The sequence below is a fragment of the Papaver somniferum genome, chromosome 4 (genome assembly GCF_003573695.1).
Source record: "Papaver somniferum cultivar HN1 chromosome 4, ASM357369v1, whole genome shotgun sequence".
Lineage (NCBI taxonomy): Eukaryota > Viridiplantae > Streptophyta > Magnoliopsida > Ranunculales > Papaveraceae > Papaver > Papaver somniferum.
In genome coordinates, this window is record NC_039361.1 from 123,480,567 (window position 1) to 123,508,101 (window position 27,535).

Consider the following 27,535-nt stretch of genomic DNA (forward strand, 5'->3'; position numbering starts at 1 on the left):
AAAGACAAAGCCAACACAAAAAGAAAGAGTTCATAAAAATGATAAATTATATATGCGTTAACTTAAAAAAGTCTACACACTTTTTTATAAGTCGGAAATTGATTTCTGAGACTAAATTGTAAACTAGATAAACTCATCTTTAGCAGAAAAAGTTTGAAAAATGTATTGTAATTACAATTAATATGTTCTAAGGCAATACGTTTAGTAAAAATTGCATTTCTATGTACGTTGATTCAAGAAAATATGAAGGAAGTCAAATTTCACAATAGAAGAAGGATGAAAGACCATGCAGAACTAATCCAAATCCTAACAAATTTCATCTATCTTGAATCAAATAGAAAGACAAAGCCAATATAAAAAGAAAGAGTTCATTAAAATGCTGAATTTTATATACGTCAACTCAAAAAAGTCTACACATTTCGTTATAAGTCGGAAATTGATTTCTGAGACTAAATTGTAAACTATATAAACTCATCTTTAACAGAAAAAGTTCGAAAAATGTATTGTAATTACAATTAATTTGTTTTAAGGCAATAATTCTAGTAAAAATTGCATTTCTATGTACGTTGATTCAAGAAAATATGAAGGAAGTCAAATTTCACAATAAAAGAAAGATGAAAGACCATGCAGAACTAATCCAAATCCTAACAAATTTCATCTATCTTGAATCAAATAGAAAGACAAAGCCAACACAAGAAGAAAGAGTTCATAAAAATGTTGAATTTTATATACGTTAACTCAAAAAAGTCTACACATTTCGTTATAAGTCGGAAATTGATTTCTGAGACTAAATTGTAAACTAGATAAACTCATCTTTAATAAAAAAAGTTTGAAAAATGTATTGTAATTACAGTTAATATGTTCTAAGGTAATACGTCTAGTAAAAATTGCATTTCCATGTACGTTGATTCAAGAAAATATGAAGGAAGTCAAATTTCACAATAGAAGAAAGATGAAAGACCATGCAGAACTAATCCAAATCCTAACAAATTTCATCTATCATGAATCAAATAGAAAGACAAAGCCAATATAAAAAGAAAGAGTTCATTAAAATGCTGAATTTTATATACGTTAACTCAAAAAAGTCTACACATTTTGTTATAAGTCGGAAATTGATTTCTGAGACTAAATTGTAAACTAGATAAACTCATCTTTAACAGAAAAAGATTGAAAAATGTATTGTAATTACAATTAATATGTTCTAAGGCAATACGTCTAGTAAAAATTGCATTTCTATGTACGTTGATTCAAGAAAATATGAAGGAAGTCTAATTTCACAATAGAAGATGAAACACCATGCAGAACTAATCCAAATCATAACAAATTTCATCTATCTTGAATCAAATAGAAAGACAAAGCCAACACAAAAAGAAAGAGTTCATAAAAATGTTGAATTTTATATATGTTAACTCAAAAAAGTCTACACATTTCGTTATTAGTCGGAAATTGATTTCTGAGACTAAATTGTAAACTAGATAAACTCATCTTTAACAGAAAAAGTTTGAAAAATGTATTGTCATTACAATTAATATGTTCTAAGGCAATACGTCTAGTAAAAATTGCATTTCTATGTACGTTGATTCAAGAAAATATGAAGGAAGTCAAATTTCACAATAGAAGAAGGATGAAACACCATGCAGAACTAATCCAAATCCTAACAAATTTCATCTATCTTGAATCAAATAAAAACACAAAGCAAACACAAAAACAAAGAGTTCATAAAAATGTTGAATTTAATATACGTTAACTCAAAAAAGTCTACACACTTCGTTATAAGTCGTAAGTTTATTTCTGAGACTAAATTGTTAACTAGATAAACTCATCTTTAGCAGAAAAAGTTTGAAAAATGTATTGTAATTACAATTAATATGTTCTAAGGCAATACGTCTAGTAAAAATTGCATTTCTATGTACGTTGATTCAAGAAAATATTAAGGAAGTCAAATTTCAGAATAGAAGAAAGATGAAAGGCCATGCAGAACTAATCCAAATCCTAACAAATTTCATCTATCTTGAATCAAATAGAAAGGCAAAGCCAACATAAAAAGAAAGAGTTCATAAAAATGTTGAATTTTATATACGTTAACTCAAAAAAGTCTACACATTTCGTTATAAGTCGGAAATTGATTTCTCAGACTAGATTGTAAACTAGATAAACTCATCTTTAAAAGAAATATTTTGAAAAATGTATTGTAATTACAATTAATGTGTTCTTAGGCAATAAAAATTGCATTTCTATGTACGTTGATTCAAGAAAATATGAAGGAAGTCAAATTTCACAATAGAAGAAAGATGAAAGGCCATGCAGAACTAATCCAAATCCTAACAAATTTCATCTATCTTGAATCAAATAGAAAGACAAAGCCAACACAAAAAGAAAGAGTTCATAAAAATGTTGAGTTTTATATACGTTAACTCAAAAAAGTCTAGCACTTCGTTATAAGTCTGAAATTGATTTTTGAAACTAAATTGTAAACTTGATAAACTCATCTTTAACAGAAAAAGTTTGAAAAATGTATTTTAATCACAATTAATATGTTCTAAGGCAGTACGTCTATTAAAAATTGCATTTTTATGTACGTTGATTCAAGAATATATGAAGGAAGTCAAATTTCACTATAGAAGAAGGACGAAAGACCAAGCAGAAATAATCCAAATCCTAACAAATTCTATCTATCTTGAATCAAGTAGAAAGACAAAACCAACACAAAAAGAAAGAGTTCATAAAAATATTGAATTTTATAACTCAAAAAGGTCTACACACTTCGTTCTAAGTTTGAAATTGATTTCTGAAACTAAATTGTAAGCTAGATAAACTCATCCTTAACACAAAAAGTTTGAAAAATGTATTATAATCACAATTAATATGTTCTAAGGCAATACGTCTGGTAAAAATTGCATTTCTATGTATGTTCATTCAAGAAAAAATGAAGGAAGTCAAATTTCACAATAGAAGAAGGATGAATGACCATGCAGAACTAATCCAAATCCTAATAAATTTCATCTATCTTGAATCAAATAGAGATACAAAGCCAACACAAAAAGAAAGAGTTCATAAAAATGTTGAGTTTTATATACGTTAACTCAAAAAAGTCTACACACTTTTTTATAAGTCGGAAATTGATTTCTGAGACTAAATCGTAAACTAGATAAACTCATCTTTTGCAGAAAAAGTTTGAAAAATGTATTGTAATTACAATTAATATGTTCTAAGGCAATACGTCTAGTAAAAATTGCATTTCTATGTAAGTTGATTAAGGAAAATATGAAGGAAGTCAAATTTCACAATAGAAGAAGGATGAAACACCATGCAGAACTAATCCAAATCCTAACAAATTTCATCTATCTTGAATCAAATAGAAACACAAAGCAAACACAAAAACAAAGAGTTCATAAAAATGTTGAATTTAATATACGTTAACTCAAAAAAGTCTACACACTTCGTTATAAGTCGTAAGTTTATTTCTGAGACTAAATTGTTAACTAGATAAACTCATCTTTAGCAGAAAAAGTTTGAAAAATGTATTGTAATTACAATTAATATGTTCTAAGGCAATACGTCTAGTAAAAATTGCATTTCTATGTACGTTGATTCAAGAAAATATTAAGGAAGTCAAATTTCAGAATAGAAGAAGGACGAAAGACCATGCATAACTAGTCCAAATCCTAACAAATTTTATCTATATTGAATCAAATAGAAAGACAAAGCCAAACTAAAAAGAAAGAGTTCATAAAAATGTTGAATTTAATGTACGTTAACTCAAAAAAGTCTACACACTTCGTTATTAATCGGAAATTGATTTCTGGAACTAAATTCTAAACTAGGTAAACTCATCTTTAACAGAAAAAGTTTGAATAATGTATTGTAATTACAATTAATATGTTCTAAGGCAATACGTCTAGTAAAAATTGATTTCTATGAACGTTGATTCAAGAAAATATGAAGAAAGTAAAATTTCACAATAGAACAAAGATGAATGGCCATGCAGATCTAATCCAAATCCTAACAAATTCCATCTATCTTGAATCAAATAGAAAGACAAAGCCAACATAAAAAGAAAGAGTTCATAAAAATGTTGAATGTTATATACGTTAACTAAAAAAAATCTATACATTTCGTTATAAGACGTAAATTGATTTCTGAAACTAAATTGTAAACTAGATAAACTCATCTTTAACAGAAAAAGTTTGAAAAATGTATTGTAATTACAATTAATATGTTCTAAGGCAATACGTCTAGTAAAAATTGCATTTCTATGTACGTTGATTCAAGAAAATATGAAGGAAGTCAAATTTCACAATAGAAGAAGGATGAAACACCATGCCGAACTAATCAAAATCATAACAAATTTCATCTATCTTGAATCAAATAGAAAGACAAAGCCAACACAAAAAGAAAGAGTTCATAAAAATGTTGAATTTAATATACCTTAACTCAAAAACGTCTATGCACTTCGTTATAAGTCTGAAAATTATTTCTGAAACTAAATTGTAAACTGGATGAACTCATCTTTAACAGAAAAAGTTTGAAAAATGTATTGTAATCACTATTAATATGTTCTAAGGCAGTACGTCTATTAAAAATTGCATTTCTATGTACGTTGATTCAAGAATATATGAAGGAAGTCAAATTTCACTATAGAAGAAGGACGAAAGGCCAAGCAGAAATAATCCAAATCCTAACAAATTCCATCTATCTTGAATCAAGTAGAAAGACAAAACCAACACAAAAAGAAAGAGTTCATAAAAATATTGAATTTTATATAAGTTAACTTAAAAAGGTCTACACACTTCGTTCTAAGTCTGAAATTGATTTCTGAAACTAAATTGTAAACTAGATAAACTCATCTTTAACACAAAAAGTTTGAAAAATGTATTGTAATCACAATTAATATGTTCTATGGAAGTACGTCTATTAAAAATTGCATTTCTATGTACGTTGATTCAAGAATATATGAAGGAAGTCAAATTTCACAATAGAAAAAGGATGAATGACCATGCAGCACTAATCCAAATCCTAACAAATTTCATCTATCTTGAATCAGATAGAAAGACAAAACCAACACAAAAAGAAAGAGTTCATAAAAATGTTGAATTTTATATACGTTAATTCATAGAAGTCTACACATTTCGTTATAAGTCGGAAATTGTTTTCTGAGACTAAATTGTAAACTAGATAAACTCATCTTTAACAGAAAAAAATGAAAAATGTATTGTAATTAAAATTAATATGTTCTAAGGCAATACGTCTAGTAAAAATTGCATTTCTATGTACATTGATTCAAGAAAATATGAAGGAAGTCAAATTTCAAAATAGAACAAGGATGAAAGACCATGCAGAACTAATCCAAATCCTAACAAATTTCATCTATCTTGAATCAAATAGAAAGACAAAGCTAACACAAGAAGAAAGAGTTCATAAAAATGTTGAATTTTATATATGTTAACTCAAAAAAGTCTACACACTTCGTATAAGTCGGAAGTTGATTTCTCAGACTAATTTGTGAACTAGATAAATTCATCTTTAACAGAAAAGTTTGAAAATATATTGTAATACAATTAATATGTTCTAAGGTAATACCTCTAATAAAAAATTTCATTTCTATGTACGTTGATTCAAGAAAATATCAAGTTAGTCAAATTTCACAATAGAAGAAGGTTGAAAGACCAAGCAGAACTAATCCAAATCCTAACAAATTTCATCTATCTTGAATCAGATAGAAAGACAAAAAACCAATACAAAAATAAAGAGTTCATAAATATGTTGAATTTTATATACGTTAACTCAAAATATTCTACACACTTTGTTATAAGTCGGAAGCTGATTTTTGAGACTAAATTGTAAACTAGATAAATTCATCTTTAACAGACAAAATTTGAAAAATGTATTGTAATTACAATTAATATGTTCCAAGGCAATACATCTAGTAAAAATTGCATTTCTATGTACGTTGATTCAAGAAAATATGAAGGAAGTCAAATTTCACAATAGAAGAAAGATGAAAGGCCATGCAGAACTAATCCAAATCCTAAAAAATTTCATCTATCTTGAATCAAATAGAAAGGCAAAGCCAACATAAAAAGAAAGAGTTCATAAAAATGTTGAATTTTATATACGTTAACTCAAAAAAGTCTACACATTTCGTTATAAGTCGGAATTGATTTCTCAGACTAAATTGTAAACTAGATAAACTTATCTTTAAAAGAAATATTTTGAAAAATGTATTGTAATTACAATTAATATGTTCTAAGGCAATAAAAATTGCATTTCTATGTACGTTGATTCAAGAAAATATGAAGGAAGTCAAATTTCACAATAGAAGAAAGATGAAAGGCCATGCAGAACTAATCCAAATCCTAAAAAATTCCATATATCTTGAATCAAATAGAAAGATAAAGCCAACATAAAAAGAAAGAGTTCATAAAAATGTTGAATTTTATATACGTTAACTCAAAAAAGTCTACACATATCGTTATAAGTAAGAAATTGATTTCTAAGACTAAATTGTAAACTAGATAAACTCAACTTTAACAGAAAAAATTTGAAAAATGTATTGTAATCACAATTAATATGTTCTAAGGCAATACGTCTGATAAAAATTGCATTTCTATGTATGTTCATTCAAGAAAAAATGAAGGAAGTCAAATTTCACAATAGAAGAAGGATGAATGACCATGCAGAACTAATCCGAATCCTAATAAATTTCATCTATCTTGAATCAAATAGAAAGACAAAGCCAACACAAAAAGAAAGAGTTCATAAAAATGTTGAGTTTTATATACGTTAACTCAAAAAAGTCTACAAACTTCTGTATAAGTCGGAAATTGATTTCTGAGGAAATTGTAAACTAGATAAACTCATCTTTAACAGAAAAAGTTTGAAAAATGTATTGTAATTACAATTAATATGTTCTAAGGCAGTACGTCTATTAAAAATTGCATTTCTATGTACGTTGATTCAAGAATATATGAAGGAAGTCAAAATTCACTATAGAAGAAGGACGAAATACCAAGCCGAAATAATCCAAATCCTAACAAATTTCATCTATCTTGAATCAAATAGAAAGACAAAGCCAACATAAAAAGAAAGAGTTCATAAAAATGTTGAATGTTATATACGTTAACTAAAAAAAGTCTATACATTTCGTTATAAGACGGAAATTGATTGCTGAGACTAAATTGTAAACTAGATAAACTCATCTTTAACAGAAAAAGTTTGAAAAATGTATTGTAATTACAATTAATATGTTCTAAGGCAATACGTCTAGTAAAAATTGCATTTCTATGTACGTTGATTCAAGAAAATATGAAGGAAGTCAAATTTCACAATAGAAGAAGGATGAAAGACCATGCAGAACTAATACAAATCCTAACAAATTTCATCTATCTTGAATCAAATACAAAGACAAATCCAACACAAAAAGAAAGAGTATATAAAAATGTTGAATTTAATATAGGTTAACTCAAAAACATTCTACACACTTCGTTGTAAGTCGGAAATTGATTTCTGAGACTGAATTGTAAACTAGATAAACTCATCTTTAACAGAAAAAGTTTGAAAAATGTATTGTAATTACAATCAGTATGTTCTAAGGCAATACGTCTAGTAAAAATTGCATTTCTATGTACGTTGATTCAAGAAAATATGAAGGAAGTCAAATTTCACAATAGAAGAAGGATGAAACACCATGCAGAACTAATCCAAATCCTAACAAATTTCATCTATCTTGAATCAAATAGAAAGACAAAGGAAACACAAAAAAAAAAGAGTTCATAAAAATGTTAAACTTTATATATGTTAACTCAAAAAAGTCTACACACTTCGTTATAAGTCGGAAGTTGATTTCTGAGACTAAATTGTAAACTCGATAAACTCATCTTTAACAGAAAAAGTTTTAAAAATATATAGTAATTACAATTAATATGTTCTAAGGCAATACGACTAGTAAAAATTGCATTTCTATGTACGTTGATTCAAGAAAATATGAAGGAAATAAAATTTCACAATAGAGGAAGGATTAAAGACCATGCAGAAGTAATACAAATCCTAATAAATTGCATCTATCTTGAATCAAAAAGAAAGACAAAGCCAACACAAAAAGAAAGAGTTCATAAAAATGTTAAATTTTATATACGTTAACTTAAAAAAGTCTACACACTTTTTTATAAGTCGGAAATTGATTTCTGAGACTAAATTGTAAACTAGATAAACTCATCTTTAACAGAAAAAGTTTGAATAATGTATTGTAATTACAATTAATATGTTCTAAGGCAATACGTCTAGTAAAAATTGATTTCTATGAAAGTTGATTTAAGAAAATATGAAGAAAGTCAAATTTCACAATAGAACAAAGATGAATGGCCATGCAGAACTAATTCAAATCCTAACAAATTCCATCTATCTTGAATCAAATAGAAAGACAAAGCCAACATAAAAAGAAAGAGTTCATAAAAATGTTGAATGTTATATACGTTAACTAAAAAAAGTCTATACATTTCGTTATAAGACGGAAATTGATTTCTGAGACTAAATTGAAAACTAGATAAACTCATCTTTAACAGAAAAAGTTTGAAAAATGTATTGTAATTACAATTAATATGTTCTAGGGCAATACGTCTAGTAAAAATTGCATTTCTATGTACGTTGATTCAAGAAAATATGAAGGAAGTCAAATTTCACAATAGAAGAAGGATAAAACACCATGCAGAACTAATCCAAATCCTAACAAATTTCATCTATCTTGAATCAAATAGAAAGACAAAGCCAACACAAAAAGAAACAGTTCATAAAAATGTTAAACTTTATATATGTTAACTCAAAAAAGTCTACACACTTCGTTATAAGTCGGAAATTGATTTCTGAGACTAAATTGTAAACTCGATAAACTCATCTTTAACAGAAAAATTTTGAAAAATATACAGTAATTACAATTAATATGTTCGGAGGCAATACGACTAGTAAAAATTGCATTTTTATGTACGTTGATTCAAGAAAATATGAAGGAAGTCAAATTTCAGAATAGAGGAAGGATTAAAGACCATGCAGAAGTAATACAAATCCTAATAAATTGCATCTATCTTGAATCAAAAAGAAAGACAAAGCCAACACAAAAAAGAAAGAGTTCATAAAAATGATAAATTATATATGCGTTAACTTAAAAAAGTCTACACACTTTTTATAAGTCGGAAATTGATTTCTGAGACTAAATTGTAAACTAGATAAACTCATCTTTAGCAGAAAAAGTTTGAAAAATGTATTGTAATTACAATTAATATGTTCTAAGGCAATACGTTTAGTAAAAATTGCATTTCTATGTACGTTGATTCAAGAAAATATGAAGGAAGTCAAATTTCACAATAGAGGAAGGATGAAAGACCATGCAGAACTAATACAAATCCAAATAAATTGCATCTATCTTGAATTAAATAGAAAGACAAAGCCAACAAAAAAAGAAAGAGTTCATAAGAATGTTGAATTTTATATACGTTAACTCAAAAAAGTCTACACACTTTTTTATAAGTCGGAAATTGATTTCTGAGACTAAATTGTAAACTAGATAAACTCATCTTTAACAGAAAAAGTTTGAAAAATGTATTGTAATTACAATTAATATATTCTAAGGCAATACGACTAGTAAAAATTGCATTTCTATGTACGTTGATTCAAGAAAATATGAAGGAAGTCAAATTTCACAATAGAAGAAGGATGAAAGACCATGCAGAACTAGTCCAAATCCTAATAAATTTCATCAATCTTGAATCAAATAGAAAGACAAAGCCAACACAAAAATAAAGAGTTCATAAAAATGTTAAATTGTATATACGTTAACTTAAAAAAGTCTACACACTTTGTTATAAGTCGGAAATTGATTTCTGAGACTAAATTGTAAACTAGATAAACTCATGTTTAACAGAAAAAGTTTGAAAAATGTATTGTAATTACAATTAATATGTTCTAAGGAAATACTTCTAGTAAAAATTGCATTTCTATGTATGTTCATTCAAGAAAAAATGAAGGAAGTCAAATTTCACAATAGAAGAAGGATGAATGACCATGCAGAACTAATCCAAATACTAATAAATTTTATCTATCTTGAATCAAATAGAAATACAAAGCCAACACAAAAAGAAGGAGTTCATAAAAATGTTGAGTTTTATATACGTTAACTCAAAAAAGTCTACAAACTTCTGTATAAGTCGGAAATTGATTTCTGAGACTAAATTGTAAACTAGATAAACTCATCTTTTACAGAAAAAGTTTGCAAAAATGTATTGTAATTACAATTAATATGTTCTAAGGCAATACGTCTAGTAAAAATTGCATTTTTCTGTACGTTGATTCAAGAAAATAAGAAGGAAGTCAAATTTCACAATAGAAGAAGGTTGAAAGACCAAGCAGAACTAATCCAAATCCTGAAAAATTTCATCTATCTTGAATCAAATAGAAAGACAAAGCCAACACAAAAAGAAAGAGTTCATAAAAATGTTAAGTTTTATACACGTTAACTCAAAAAAGTCTACACTTTGTTATAAGTCGGAAATTGATTTCTTAGACTAAATTGTAAACTCGATAAACTCATCTTTAATAGAAAAAGTTTGAAAAACATATTGTAATTACAATTAATATGTTCTAAGGCAATACGACTAGTAAAAATTGCATTTCTATGTATGAAGGAACTCAAATTTCACAATAGAGGAAGGATAAAAGACCATGCAGAACTAATACAAATCCTAATAAATTGCATCTATCTTGAATTAAATAGAAAGACAAATCCAACAAAAAAACAAAGAGTTCATAAAAATGTTAAATTTTATATACGTTAACTCAAAAAAGTCTACACACTTTGTTATTAGTCGGAAATTGATTTCTGAGACTAAATTGTAAACTAGATAAACTCATCTTTAACAGAAAAAGTTTTAAAAGTGTATTGTAATCACAATTAATATATACAAAATATTATTCTTATCAAAAACAGTATCAACCAACCCCGCTTGAATTTCCATGTTAGTGTCACGGCTCGGAGATTCCTCAATAGACTTGCTGGGAGAAGATTCCAAACTTGAATCAGATTGCAAAGAACGCTTTGCTATAATATTAGCAGCTTGTTTGGAGACTTTCCTAGCTTTTTTCCTTGCTAAAATGTCAGCATCAACCTCACCCCAAATTTTAGAGCCCATACTAACATCTGAGTCACTAGATTACAATTGTTCCTCCTCCTCCTCCTCAATAATAACATTATCAAGGCCTAACTCAGATGCTAGGACATCAAATTTGTTTTTAACCACAACTTCAGTTTGCATCAACTCATCCACAAAAGGAGTATAATCATTCTCCAAAGGAGTAACAGAGAAATAAGTACCTTTACTAGGGGATTTCTTTCCTTTCACTTCATTCCATTCGTCTTTAGAAAAACTCTGTGCAGCCATGTCTTCCCGATTTTTACGTAAAGCTATATCTTTCTGAGCTGCAATAGTATTTTTACAATGAATAAACTTCATCTGAGCTTCACGCAACTCATCAGCATATTTAGCAAGCTCCTTTTCCAACTGATTAGCTTCATCAATAACTTCAAGTGCATCTGCATGGCCTGCATGGATAGAATCTGTACGTGCATTATCTTCTTTAGCTTTTGGTTTGTTCACGTCCTGTATCCCATCTTTGCTCACAGATTTAGCCACGAAATTTTGTTTGTTCACGACTCTTGTCTGGGTTTCCAACTCAGACACGGACTGAACTTCAGAGTTTTGCTTCTTCTCGGACTGAATTTGAGTATTAGATGTCACTTGCATAACTTTTGCATGGTCTGCATGAGCAGATTGTGTACGCAATTTCTAGGCTGCGATTGCATTTTTAAACCTAAGCTGAGCTTCACAAACCTCAGGTGAAGCACCAACCTTATTATCCTCCATATTATCCAGATTCAAATACTGCTCCTCTTCCTCATCAGTTTTAGCTGATTTTGCTTGCCAAACTTGGATTGTAGGTTTATGAACAATCTGTTTTTCCTTACCAGCAGTCTTCATGCTATTCTTCTTTTTGCATTCACCCTCAACATGCCCAATAATATTGCAAGATAAACAGAATTTAGGTGAACTTGGTATATCAACATATTGCCAAAAAATTTTACCTCCTGCGGTGATAGAGATGCGCTCAGGAATATGCTTTGCGAAGTCTATATCAACCAAAACAGCTGCGAAGTGACCATATTCCAGATTTAGGGTTCTTTGATCCACCACAATTGGTGTTCCAAGGATTTTCCCAATAGAAAGTAATGATCTCTCAGTCCATATCTCAATAGGGAGACCAAAAAAAGGTACCCAAGCAGCTGCATGGGACGTTCTTTATTTATGAGGATTAAAACCTGGGTACCAATCAATCAACCTCATAATTTGTTGATTGACAAACCACTTTTCAGCACGTATCTTCTCCTTGTCCAATTCTGATGATAACATAATAACAAAGAATCCTTTGCTCATAGGTATAAACTTACACCTATTCTTAAGTTTCCATTGATTTTCAAGGATTTTTTGAACCTCCACAAACTTTAAACCTGTAGCATCCAGCCTAGCTATGAAGCTATGTTAAAATGGCTTACACCCTTCCTGATAATAATCATTAGGAATGACAAGACCTGGCTCATCCTCAATAAGAGTAGGGTTTGGTAACAAAGAAATATCAACTGAAGTTGGATTTAGGGTTTTACGTTCCCTAACTTTTTCAGCAAAAGAAACTGTTTTAGCATGGCTCTGATTTGAGCTACTAGGAATGTTAACTGAAGAATGAATCATCATGAATCAAAGAATTGATTCTGATAATCCAAATACGTAAATCTTGAAACCCTAAACGTGAAAAAAAATTGGTTTTCCAAAATCGCCAAAAAGAGAAATAAACGGACATTCTCTTTCCACTAGCCAATATTTTAAGGAAGAATTAGAGGTGGCAAGCAATATTCAGTTGGAAGATGTGCGTGCTCAGTTCATTAGAAGTCTAGCTTTTAGACAAGAATATTTCAAAGAAAAGAGGGAGCAAATGGAAAGAATGAATTCAAAGAAAAAATCTCCTAGTAAGTTGTCTCCTATTAAGCTTGTTCCTGGTAACTCCACTGAGGATGAAGACTGAGAGTTTTATGTGGATGAAGATGAAGATATCTTGGGTAATTATGCTTTTGATACGGATATTATGGATGAAATTTTTTCTAAGAGCAAATCGTATAGAGTTGGTAGCAGCAGAAGTAAATTGAAAGGAGTTTGCTATAGATATAGGTAGCTTCTTTTAATTTTCTTTTTTGTGGTTATTACATTTGTTATTTCTTAAAAGTTATTTAGACCGCTTTGGTTTATGGGGGTAGGGAGTTTTGTGCTCCAAATTTGTAATTCTTGTAATTACATTTTTTTGTTATAATAAACTTTGGACTTAACAAAAAAAAACCTAACAAATTTCATCTTTCTTGAATCAGATAGAAAGACAAAACCAATACAAAAATAAAGAGTTCATAAATATGTTGAATTTTATATACGTTAACTCAAAATAGTCTACACACTTCGTTATAAGTCGGAAGTTGATTTTTGAGACTAAATTGTAAACTAGATAAATTCATCTTTAACAGACAAAATTTGAAAAATGTATTGTAATTACAATTAATACGTTCTAAGGCAATACATCTAGTAAAAATTGCATTTCTATGTATGTTGATTCAAGAAAATATGAAGGAAGTCAAATTTCACAATAGAAGAAAGATGAAAGGCCTTGCAGAACTAATCCAAATCCTAACAAATTTCATCTATCTTGAATCAAATAGAAAGACAAAACCAACATAAAAAGAAAGAGTTCATAAAAATGTTGAATTTTATATACGTTAACTCAAAAAAGTCTACACATTTCGTTATAAGTCGGAAATTGATTTCTCATACTAAATTGTAAACTAGATAAACTCATCTTTAACATAAATAGTTTGAAAAATGTATTGTAATTACAACTAATATGTTCTAAGGCAATACGTCTAGTAAAAATTGCATTTCTATGTACGTTGATTCAAGAAAATATGAAGGAAGTCAAATTTCACAATAGAAGAAGGATGAAACACCATGCAGAACTAATCCAAATCCTAACAAATTTCATCTATCTTGAATCAAATAGAAAGACAAAGCCAACACAAAAAGAAACAGTTCATAAAAATGTTAAACTTTATATATGTTAACTCAAAAAAGTCTACACACTTCGTTATAAGTCGGAAGTTGATTTCTGAGACTAAATTGTAAACTCGATAAACTCATCTTTAACAGAAAAAGTTTTAAAAATATATAGTAATTACAATTAATATGTTCTAAGGCAATACGACTAGTAAAAATTGCATTTCTATGTACGTTGATTCAAGAAAATATGAAGGAAATAAAATTCCACAATAGAGGAAGGATTAAAGACCATGCAGAAGTAATACAAATCCTAATAAATTGCATCTATCTTGAATCAAAAAGAAAGACAAATCCAACAAAAAAACAAAGAGTTCATAAAAATGTTAAATTTTATATACGTTAACTCAAAAAAGTCTACACACTTTTTTATAAGTCGGAAATTGATTTCTGAGACTAAATTGTAAACTAGATAAACTCATCTTTAACAGAAAAAGTTTGAATAATGTATTGTAATTACAATTAATATGTTCTAAGGCAATACGTCTAGTAAAAATTGATTTCTATGAAAGTTGATTTAAGAAAATATGAAGAAAGTCAAATTTCACAATAGAACAAAGATGAATGGCCATGCAGAACTAATCCAAATCCTGACAAATTCCATCTATCTTGAATCAAATAGAAAGACAAAGCCAACATAAAAAGAAAGAGTTCATAAAAATGTTGAATGTTATATACGTTAACTAAAAAAAATCTATACATTTCGTTATAAGACGTAAATTGATTTCTGAAACTAAATTGTAAACTAGATAAACTCATCTTTAACAGAAAAAGTTTGAAAAATGTATTGTAATTACAATTAATATGTTCTAAGGCAATACATCTAGTAAAAATTGCATTTCTATGTACGTTGATTCAAGAAAATATGAAGGAAGTCAAATTTCACAATAGAAGAAGGATGAAACACCATGCCGAACTATTCAAAATCATAACAAATTTCATCTATCTTGAATCAAATAGAAAGACAAAGCCAACACAAAAAGAAAGAGTTCATAAAAATGTTGAATTTAATATACGTTAACTCAAAAACGTCTATGCACTTCGTTATAAGTCTGAAAATTATTTCTGAAACTAAATTGTAAACTGGATGAACTCATCTTTAACAGAAAAAGTTTGAAAAATGTATTGTAATCACTATTAATATGTTCTAAGGCAGTACGTCTATTAAAAATTGCATTTCTATGTACGTTGATTCAAGAATATATGAAGGAAGTCAAATTTCACTATAGAAGAAGGACGAAAGGCCAAGCAGAAATAATCCAAATCCTAACAAATTCCATCTATCTTGAATCAAGTAGAAAGACAAAACCAACACAAAAAGAAAGAGTTCATAAAAATATTGAATTTTATATAAGTTAACTTAAAAAGGTCTACACACTTCGTTCTAAGTCTGAAATTGATTTCTGAAACTAAATTGTAAACTAGATAAACTCATCTTTAACACAAAAAGTTTGAAAAATGTATTGTAATCACAATTAATATGTTCTATGGAAGTACGTCTATTAAAAATTGCATTTCTATGTACGTTGATTCAAGAATATATGAAGGAAGTCAAATTTCACAATAGAAAAAGGATGAATGACCATGCAGCACTAATCCAAATCCTAACAAATTTCATCTATCTTGAATCAGATAGAAAGACAAAACCAACACAAAAAGAAAGAGTTCATAAAAATGTTGAATTTTATATACGTTAATTCATAGAAGTCTACACATTTCGTTATAAGTCGGAAATTGTTTTCTGAGACTAAATTGTAAACTAGATAAACTCATCTTTAACAGAAAAAAATGAAAAATGTATTGTAATTAAAATTAATATGTTCTAAGGCAATACGTCTAGTAAAAATTGCATTTCTATGTACATTGATTCAAGAAAATATGAAGGAAGTCAAATTTCAAAATAGAACAAGGATGAAAGACCATGCAGAACTAATCCAAATCCTAACAAATTTCATCTATCTTGAATCAAATAGAAAGACAAAGCTAACACAAGAAGAAAGAGTTCATAAAAATGTTGAATTTTATATATGTTAACTCAAAAAAGTCTACACACTTCGTATAAGTCGGAAGTTGATTTCTCAGACTAATTTGTGAACTAGATAAATTCATCTTTAACAGAAAAGTTTGAAAATATATTGTAATACAATTAATATGTTCTAAGGTAATACCTCTAATAAAAAATTTCATTTCTATGTACGTTGATTCAAGAAAATATCAAGTTAGTCAAATTTCACAATAGAAGAAGGTTGAAAGACCAAGCAGAACTAATCCAAATCCTAACAAATTTCATCTATCTTGAATCAGATAGAAAGACAAAAAACCAATACAAAAATAAAGAGTTCATAAATATGTTGAATTTTATATACGTTAACTCAAAATATTCTACACACTTTGTTATAAGTCGGAAGCTGATTTTTGAGACTAAATTGTAAACTAGATAAATTCATCTTTAACAGACAAAATTTGAAAAATGTATTGTAATTACAATTAATATGTTCCAAGGCAATACATCTAGTAAAAATTGCATTTCTATGTACGTTGATTCAAGAAAATATGAAGGAAGTCAAATTTCACAATAGAAGAAAGATGAAAGGCCATGCAGAACTAATCCAAATCCTAACAAATTTCATCTATCTTGAATCAAATAGAAAGACAAAGCCAACACAAAAAGAAAGAGTTCATAAAAATGTTGAATTTTATATACGTTAACTCAAAAAAGTCTACACATTTCCTTATAAGTCGAAAATTGATTTTTGAGACTAATTTGTAAACTAGATAAACTCATCTTTAACAGAAAAAGTTTGAAAAATGTATTGTAATTATAATTAATATGTTATAAGGCAATACGTCTAGTAAAAATTGCATTTCAATGTACGTTGATTCAACAAAATATGAAGGAAGTCAAATTTCACAATAGAAGAAGGATGAAAGACCATGCAGAACTAATCCAAATCCTAACAAATATCATCTATCTTGAATCAAATAGAAAGACAAAGCCAACACAAAAAGAAAGAGTTCATAAAAATGTTGAATTTTATATACGTTAACTCAAAAAAGTCTACACATTTCGTTATAAGTCGGAAATTGATTTCTGAGACTAAATTGTAAACTAGATAAACTCATCTTTAACAAAAAAAAATTGAAGAATGTATTTTAACTACAATTAATATGTTCTAAGGCAATACATCTAGTAAAAATAGCATTTCTATGTGCGTTGATTCAAGAAAATATGAAGGAAGTCAAATTTCATAATAGAAGAAGGATGAAAGACCATGCAGAACTAATCCAAATCCTAACAAATTTCATCTATCTTGAATCAAACAGAAAGACAAATCCAACACAAAAAGAAAGCGTTCATAAAAATGTTGAATTTTATATACGTTAACACAAAAAAGTCTACACATTTCGTTATAAGTCGGAAATTGATTTCTGAGACTAAATTGTAACTAGATAAACTCATCTTTAACAGAAAAAGTTTGAAAAATGTATCGTAATTACAATTAATATGTTCTAAGGCAATACGTCTAGTAAAAATTGCATTTCTATGTTCGTTGATTAAAGAAAATATGAAGGAAGTCAAATTTCACAATAGAAGAAGGATGAAAGACCATGCAGAACTAATCAAAATCCTGAAAAATTTCATCTATCTTGAATCAGATAGAAAGACAAAGCCAATACAAAAATAAAGAGTTCATAAATATGTTGAATTTTATATACGTTAACTCAAAATAGTCTACACACTTCGTTATAAGTCGGAAGTTGAATTCTGAGACTAAATTGTATACTAGATAAATTCATCTTTAACAGAAAAAGTTTGAAAAATATATTGTAATTACAATTAATATCTTCTCAGGTAATACTTGTAATAAAATTTGATTTCTATGTACGTTGGTTCAAGAAAATATCAAGGAAGTCAAATTTCACAACAGAAGAAAGATGAAATATCATGCAGAACTAATACAAATCCTAACAAATTTCATCTATCTTGAATCAAATAGAAAGACAAAGCCAACACAAAAAGGAAGAGTTCATAAAAATGTTGAATTTTATATACGTTAACTCAAAAAAGTCTACACATTTCGTTATAAGTCGGAAACTGATTTCTGAGACAAAATTGTAAACTAGATAAACTCATCTTTAGCAGAAAAAGTTTGAAAAATGTATTGTAATTACAATTAATATGTTCTAAGGCAATACGTCTAGTAAAAATTGCATTTCTATGTACGTTGATTCAAGAAAATATGAAGGAAGTCAAATTTCACAATAGAAGAAGGATGAAACACCATGCAGAACTAATCCAAATCCTAACAAATTTCATCTATCTTGAATCAAATAGAAACACAAAGCAAACACAAAAACAAAGAGTTCATAAAAACTGTTGAATTTAATATACGTTAACTCAAAAAAGTCTACACACTTCGTTATAAGTCGTAAGTTTATTTCTGAGACTAAATTGTTAACTAGATAAACTCATCTTTAGCAGAAAAAGTTTGAAAAATGTATTGTAATTACAATTAATATGTTCTAAGGCAATACGTCTAGTAAAAATTGCATTTCTCTGTACGTTGATTCAAGAAAATAAGAAGGAAGTCAAATTTCACAATAGAAAAAGGTTGAAAGACCAAGCAGAACTAATCCAAATCCTGAAAAATTTCATCTATCTTGAATCAAATAGAAAGACAAAGCCAACACAAAAAGAAAGAGTTCATAAAAATGTTAAGTTTTATACACGTTAACTCAAAAAAGTCTACACTTTGTTATAAGTCGGAAATTGATTTCTTAGACTAAATTGTAAACTCGATAAACTCATCTTTAATAGAAAAAGTTTGAAAAATATATTGTAATTACAATTAATATGTTCTAAGGCAATACGACTAGTAAAAATTGCATTTCTATGTATGAAGGAACTCAAATTTCACAATAGAGGAAGGATAAAAGACCATGCAGAACTAATACAAATCCTAATAAATTGCATCTATCTTGAATTAAATAGAAAGACAAATCCAACAAAAAAACAAAGAGTTCATAAAAATGTTAAATTTTATATACGTTAACTCAAAAAAGTCTACACACTTTGTTATTAGTCGGAAATTGATTTCTGAGACTAAATTGTAAACTAGATAAACTCATCTTTAACAGAAAAAGTTTTAAAAGTGTATTGTAATCACAATTAATATATACAAAATATTATTCTTATCAAAAACAGTATCAACCAACCCCGCTTGAATTTCCATGTTAGTGTCACGGCTCGGAGATTCCTCAATAGACTTGCTGGGAGAAGATTCCAAACTTGAATCAGATTGCAAAGAACGCTTTGCTATAATATTAGCAGCTTGTTTGGAGACTTTCCTAGCTTTTTTCCTTGCTAAAATGTCAGCATCAACCTCACCCCAAATTTTAGAGCCCATACTAACATCTGAGTCACTAGATTACAATTGTTCCTCCTCCTCCTCCTCAATAATAACATTATCAAGGCCTAACTCAGATGCTAGGACATCAAATTTGTTTTTAACCACAACTTCAGTTTGCATCAACTCATCCACAAAAGGAGTATAATCATTCTCCAAAGGAGTAACAGAGAAATAAGTACCTTTACTAGGGGATTTCTTTCCTTTCACTTCATTCCATTCGTCTTTAGAAAAACTCTGTGCAGCCATGTCTTCCCGATTTTTACGTAAAGCTATATCTTTCTGAGCTGCAATAGTATTTTTACAATGAATAAACTTCATCTGAGCTTCACGCAACTCATCAGCATATTTAGCAAGCTCCTTTTCCAACTGATTAGCTTCATCAATAACTTCAAGTGCATCTGCATGGCCTGCATGGATAGAATCTGTACGTGCATTATCTTCTTTAGCTTTTGGTTTGTTCACGTCCTGTATCCCATCTTTGCTCACAGATTTAGCCATGAAATTTTGTTTGTTCACGACTCTTGTGTGGGTTTCCAACTCAGACACGGACTGAACTTCAGAGTTTTGCTTCTTCTCGGACTGAATTTGAGTATTAGATGTCACTTGCATAACTTTTGCATGGTCTGCATGAGCAGATTGTGTACGCAATTTCTTGGCTGCGATTGCATTTTTAAACCTAAGCTGAGCTTCACAAACCTCAGGTGAAGCACCAACCTTATTATCCTCCATATTATCCAGATTCAAATACTGCTCCTCTTCCTCATCAGTTTTAGCTGATTTTGCTTGCCAAACTTGGATTGTAGGTTTATGAACAATCTGTTTTTCCTTACCAGCAGTCTTCATGCTATTCTTCTTTTTGCATTCACCCTCAACATGCCCAATAATATTGCAAGATAAACATAATTTAGGTGAACTTGGTATATCAACATATTGCCAAAATTTTTTACCTCCTGCGGTGATAGAGATGCGCTCAGGAATATGCTTTGCGAAGTCTATATCAACCAAAACAGCTGCGAAGTGACCATATTCCAGATTTAGGGTTCTTTGATCCACCACAATTGGTGTTCCAAGGATTTTCCCAATAGAAAGTAATGATCTCTCAGTCCATATCTCAATAGGGAGACCAAGAAAACGTACCCAAGCAGCTGCATGGGACGTTCTTTATTTATCAGGATTAAAACCTGGGTACCAATCAATCAACCTCAGAATTTGTTGATTGACAAACCACTTTTCAGCACGTATCTTCTCCTTGTCCAATTCTGATGATAACATAATAACAAAGAATCCTTTGCTCATAGGTATAAACTTACACCTATTCTTAAGTTTCCATTGATTTTCAAGGATTTTTTGAACCTCCACAAACTTTAAACATGTAGCATCCATCCTAGATATGAAGCTATGTTGAAATGGCTTACACCCTTCCTGATAATAATCATTAGGAATGACAAGAGCTGGCTCACCCTCAACAAGAGTAGGGTTTGGTAACAAAGAAATATCAACTGAAGTTGGATTTAGGGTTTTACGTTCCCTAACTTTTTCGGCAAAAGAAACTGTTTTAGCATGGCTCTGATTTAGCTACTAGGAATGTTAACTGAAGAATTTATCATCATGAATCAAAGAATTGATTCTGATAATCCAAATACGTAAAGCTTGAAACCCTAAACGTGAAAAAAAAATTGGTTTTCAAAAATCGACAAAAAGAGAAAAAAACGGACATTCTCTTTCCTAAGACAAATTTCACTATAGAAGAAGGACGAAAGACCAAGCAGAACTAATCCAAATCCTAGCAAATTTCATCTATCTTGAATCAAATAGAAAGACAAAACCAACACAAAAATTAAGAGTTCATAAAAATGTTGAATTTTATATATGTTAACTCAAAAAGTCTACACACTTTGTTATAAGTCGGAAATTGATTTCTGAGACTATATTGTAAACTAGATAAACTCATCTTTAATAGAAAAAGTTTGAAAAATGTATTGTAATTACAATTAATATGTTCTAAGGCAATACGTCTAGTAAAAATTGCATTTCTATGTACGTTGATTCAAGAAAATATGAAGGAAGTCAAATTTCACAATAGAAGAAGGATGAAACACCATGCAGAACTAATCCAAATCCTAACAAATTTCATCTATCTTGAATCAAATAGAAAGACAAAGCCAACACAAAAAGAAACAGTTCATAAAAATGTTAAACTTTATATATGTTAACTCAAAAAAGTCTACACACTTCGTTATAAGTCGGAAGTTGATTTCTGAGACTAAATTGTAAACTCGATAAACTCATCTTTAACAGAAAAAGTTTTAAAAATATATAGTAATTACAATTAATATGTTCTAAGGCAATACGACTAGTAAAAATTGCATTTCTATGTACGTTGATTCAAGAAAATATGAAGGAAATAAAATTCCACAATAGAGGAAGGATTAAAGACCATGCAGAAGTAATACAAATCCTAATAAATTGCATCTATCTTGAATCAAAAAGAAAGACAAATCCAACAAAAAAACAAAGAGTTCATAAAAATGTTAAATTTTATATACGTTAACTCAAAAAAGTCTACACACTTTTTTATAAGTCGGAAATTGATTTCTGAGACTAAATTGTAAACTAGATAAACTCATCTTTAACAGAAAAAGTTTGAATAATGTATTGTAATTACAATTAATATGTTCTAAGGCAATACGTCTAGTAAAAATTGATTTCTATGAAAGTTGATTTAAGAAAATATGAAGAAAGTCAAATTTCACAATAGAACAAAGATGAATGGCCATGCAGAACTAATCCAAATCCTGACAAATTCCATCTATCTTGAATCAAATAGAAAGACAAAGCCAACATAAAAAGAAAGAGTTCATAAAAATGTTGAATGTTATATACGTTAACTAAAAAAAATCTATACATTTCGTTATAAGACGTAAATTGATTTCTGAAACTAAATTGTAAACTAGATAAACTCATCTTTAACAGAAAAAGTTTGAAAAATGTATTGTAATTACAATTAATATGTTCTAAGGCAATACGTCTAGTAAAAATTGCATTTCTATGTACGTTGATTCAAGAAAATATGAAGGAAGTCAAATTTCACAATAGAAGAAGGATGAAACACCATGCAGAACTAATCCAAATCCTAACAAATTTCATCTATCTTGAATCAAATAGAAAGACAAAGCCAACACAAAAAGAAAGAGTTCATAAAAATGTTGAGTTTTATATACGTTAACTCAAACAAGTCTAGCACTTCGTTATATGTCTGAAATTGGTTTTTGAAACTAAATTGTAAACTTGATAAACTCATCTTTAACAGAAAAAGTTTGAAAAATGTATTGTAATCACAATTAATATGTTCTAAGGCAGTACGTCTATTAAAAATTGCATTTCTATGTACGTTGATTCAAGAATATATGAAGGAAGTCAAATTTCACTATAGAAGAAGGACGAAAGACCAAGCCGAAATAATCCAAATCCTAACAAATTCTATCTATCTTGAATCAAGTAGAAAGACAAAACCAACACAAAAAGAAAGAGTTCATAAAAATATTGAATTTTATAACTCAAAAATGTCTAAACACTTCTTTCTAAGTCTGAAATTGATTTCTGAAACTAAATTGTAAACTAGATAAACTCATCTTTAACACAAAAAGTTTGAAAAATGTATTGTAATCACAATTTATATGTTCTAAGGCAATACGTCTAGTAAAAATTGCATTTCTATGTATGTTGATTCAAGAAAAAATGAAGGAAGTCAAATTTCATAATATAAAAAGGATGAATGACCATGCAGGACAAATCCAAATCCTAACAAATTTCATCTATCTTGAATCAAATAGAAAATCAAAGCCAACACAAAAAGAAAGAGTTTATAAAAATGTTGAATTTTATATACGTTAACTCAAAAAAGTCTACACATTTCGTTATAAGTCAGAAATTTATTTCTGAGACTAAATTGTAAACTAAATAAACTCATCTTTAACAGAAAAAAAATGAAAAATGTATTGTAATTACAATTAATATGTTCTAAGGCAATACGTCTAGTAAAAATTGCATTTCTATGTACATTGATTCAAGAAAATATGAAGGAAGTCAAATTTCACAATAGAAGAAGGATGATTGACCATGCAGAACTAATCCAAATCCTAACAAATTTCATCTATCTTGAATCAAATAGAAAGACAAAGCCAACACAAAAAGAAAGAGTTCATAAAAATGTTGAGTTTTATATACGTTAACTCAAAAAAGTCTAGCACTTCGTTATAAGTCTGAAATTGATTTTTGAAACTAAATTGTAAACTTGATAAACTCATCTTTAACAGAAAAAGTTTGAAAAATGTATTTTAATAACAATTAATATGTTCTAAGGCAGTACGTCTATTAAAAATTGCATTTCTATGTACGTTGATTCAAGAATATATGAAGGAAGTCAAATTTCATTATAGAAGAAGGACGAAAGACCAAGCAGAAATAATCCAAATCCTAACAAATTCTATCTATCTTGAATCAAGTAGAAAGACAAAACCAACACAAAAAGAAAGAGTTCATAAAAATATTGAATTTTATAACTCAAAAAGGTCTACACACTTCGTTCTAAGTCTGAAATTGATTTCTGAAACTAAATTGTAAGCTTGATAAACTCATCCTTAACACAAAAAGTTTGAAAAATGTATTATAATCACAATTAATATGTTCTAAGGCAATACGTCTGGTAAAAATTGCATTTCTATGTATGTTCATTCAAGAAAAAATGAAGGAAGTCAAATTTCACAATAGAAGAAGGATGAATGACCATGCAGAACTAATCCAAATCCTAATAAATTTCATCTATCTTGAATCAAATAGAAATACAAAGCCAACACAAAAAGAAAGAGTTCATAAAAATGTTGAGTTTTATATACGTTAACTCAAAAAAGTCTACACACTTTTTTATAAGTCGGAAATTGATTTCTGAGACTAAATCGTAAACTAGATAAACTCATCTTTAGCAGAAAAAGTTTGAAAAATGTATTGTAATTACAATTAATATGTTCTAAGGCAATACGTCTAGTAAAAATTGCATTTCTATGTACGTTGATTCAAGAAAATATGAAGGAAGTCAAATTTCACAATAGAAGAAGGATGAAACACCATGCAGAACTAATCCAAATCCTAACAAATTTCATCTATCTTGAATCAAATAGAAACACAAAGCAAACACAAAAACAAAGAGTTCATAAAAACTGTTGAATTTAATATACGTTAACTCAAAAAAGTCTACACACTTCGTTATAAGTCGTAAGTTTATTTCTGAGACTAAATTGTTAACTAGATAAACTCATCTTTAGCAGAAAAAGTTTGAAAAATGTATTGTAATTACAATTAATATGTTCTAAGGCAATACGTCTAGTAAAAATTGCATTTCTCTGTACGTTGATTCAAGAAAATAAGAAGGAAGTCAAATTTCACAATAGAAGAAGGTTGAAAGACCAAGCAGAACTAATCCAAATCCTGAAAAATTTCATCTATCTTGAATCAAATAGAATGAAAAAGCCAACACAAAAAGAAAGAGTTCATAAAAATGTTAAGTTTTATACACGTTAACTCAAAAAATCTACACTTTGTTATAAGTCGGAAATTGATTTCTTAGACTAAATTGTAAACTCGATAAACTCATCTTTAATAGAAAAAGTTTGAAAAACATATTGTAATTACAATTAATATGTTCTAAGGCAATACGACTAGTAAAAATTGCATTTCTATGTATGAAGGAACTCAAATTTCACAATAGAGGAAGGATAAAAGACCATGCAGAACTAATACAAATCCTAATAAATTGCATCTATCTTGAATTAAATAGAAAGACAAATCCAACAAAAAAACAAAGAGTTCATAAAAATGTTAAATTTTATATACGTTAACTCAAAAAAGTCTACACACTTTGTTATTAGTCGGAAATTGATTTCTGAGACTAAATTGTAAACTAGATAAACTCATCTTTAACAGAAAAAGTTTTAAAAGTGTATTGTAATCACAATTAATATATACAAAATATTATTCTTATCAAAAACAGTATCAACCAACCCCGCTTGAATTTCCATGTTAGTGTCACGGCTCGGAGATTCCTCAATAGACTTGCTGGGAGAAGATTCCAAACTTGAATCAGATTGCAAAGAACGCTTTGCTATAATATTAGCAGCTTGTTTGGAGACTTTCCTAGCTTTTTTCCTTGCTAAAATGTCAGCATCAACCTCACCCCAAATTTTAGAGCCCATACTAACATCTGAGTCACTAGATTACAATTGTTCCTCCTCCTCCTCCTCAATAATAACATTATCAAGGCCTAACTCAGATGCTAGGACATCAAATTTGTTTTTAACCACAACTTCAGTTTGCATCAACTCATCCACAAAAGGAGTATAATCATTCTCCAAAGGAGTAACAGAGAAATAAGTACCTTTACTAGGGGATTTCTTTCCTTTCACTTCATTCCATTCGTCTTTAGAAAAACTCTGTGCAGCCATGTCTTCCCGATTTTTACGTAAATTTATATCTTTCTGAGCTGCAATAGTATTTTTACAATGAATAAACTTCATCTGAGCTTCACGCAACTCATCAGCATATTTAGCAAGCTCCTTTTCCAACTGATTAGCTTCATCAATAACTTCAAGTGCATCTGCATGGCCTGCATGGATAGAATCTGTACGTGCATTATCTTCTTTAGCTTTTGGTTTGTTCACGTCCTGTATCCCATCTTTGCTCACAGATTTAGCCACGAAATTTTGTTTGTTCACGACTCTTGTCTGGGTTTCCAACTCAGACACGGACTGAACTTCAGAGTTTTGCTTCTTCTCGGACTGAATTTGAGTATTAGATGTCACTTGCATAACTTTTGCATGGTCTGCATGAGCAGATTGTGTACGCAATTTCTTGGCTGCGATTGCATTTTTAAACCTAAGCTGAGCTTCACAAACCTCAGGTGAAGCACCAACCTTATTATCCTCCATATTATCCAGATTCAAATACTGCTCCTCTTCCTCATCAGTTTTAGCTGATTTTGCTTGCCAAACTTTGGATTGTAGGTTTATGAACAATCTGTTTTTCCTTACCAGCAGTCTTCATGCTATTCTTCTTTTTGCATTCACCCTCAACATGCCCAATAATATTGCAAGATAAACAAAATTTAGGTGAACTTGGTATATCAACATATTGCCAAAAAATTTTACCTCCTGCGGTGATAGAGATGCGCTCAGGAATATGCTTTGCGAAGTCTATATCAACCAAAACAGCTGCGAAGTGACCATATTCCAGATTTAGGGTTCTTTGATCCACCACAATTGGTGTTCCAAGGATTTTCCCAATAGAAAGTAATGATCTCTCAGTCCATATCTCAATAGGGAGACCAAAAAAAGGTACCCAAGCAGCTGCATGGGACGTTCTTTATTTATCAGGATTAAAACCTGGGTACCAATCAATCAACCTCAGAATTTGTTGATTGACAAACCACTTTTCAGCACGTATCTTCTCCTTGTCCAATTCTGATGATAACATAATAACAAAGAATCCTTTGCTCATAGGTATAAACTTACACCTATTCTTAAGTTTCCATTGATTTTCAAGGATTTTTTGAACCTCCACAAACTTTAAACCTGTAGCATCCAGCCTAGCTATGAAGCTATGTTAAAATGGCTTACACCCTTCCTGATAATAATCATTAGGAATGACAAGACCTGGCTCATCCTCAACAAGAGTAGGGTTTGGTAACAAAGAAATATCAACTGAAGTTGGATTTAGGGTTTTACGTTCCCTAACTTTTTCAGCAAAAGAAACTGTTTTAGCATGGCTCTGATTTGAGCTACTAGGAATGTTAACTGAAGAATGAATCATCATGAATCAAAGAATTGATTCTGATAATCCAAATACGTAAAGCTTGAAACCCTAAACGTGAAAAAAATTTGGTTT

General features: G+C 29.2%; 1 protein-coding gene across 1 annotated transcript in view; it reads right to left on the reverse strand.

Moving 5' to 3' along the window:
• Positions 1–26,580, reverse strand: part of LOC113273077 (ELKS/Rab6-interacting/CAST family member 1-like) — a 47,622-nt gene extending 21,042 nt beyond the window's left edge. Inside the window, exons 1-4 of the mRNA XM_026522845.1 lie at positions 26,031–26,580; positions 19,780–20,373; positions 11,877–11,953; positions 11,360–11,759 (exon numbers count right to left, since the gene is read on the reverse strand). Coding sequence (XP_026378630.1) covers positions 11,360–11,759; positions 11,877–11,953; positions 19,780–20,373; positions 26,031–26,580 — 1,621 coding nt within the window. The remainder of the gene's footprint in view (positions 1–11,359; positions 11,760–11,876; positions 11,954–19,779; positions 20,374–26,030) is intronic.
• Positions 26,581–27,535: the final 955 nt, after the last annotated feature.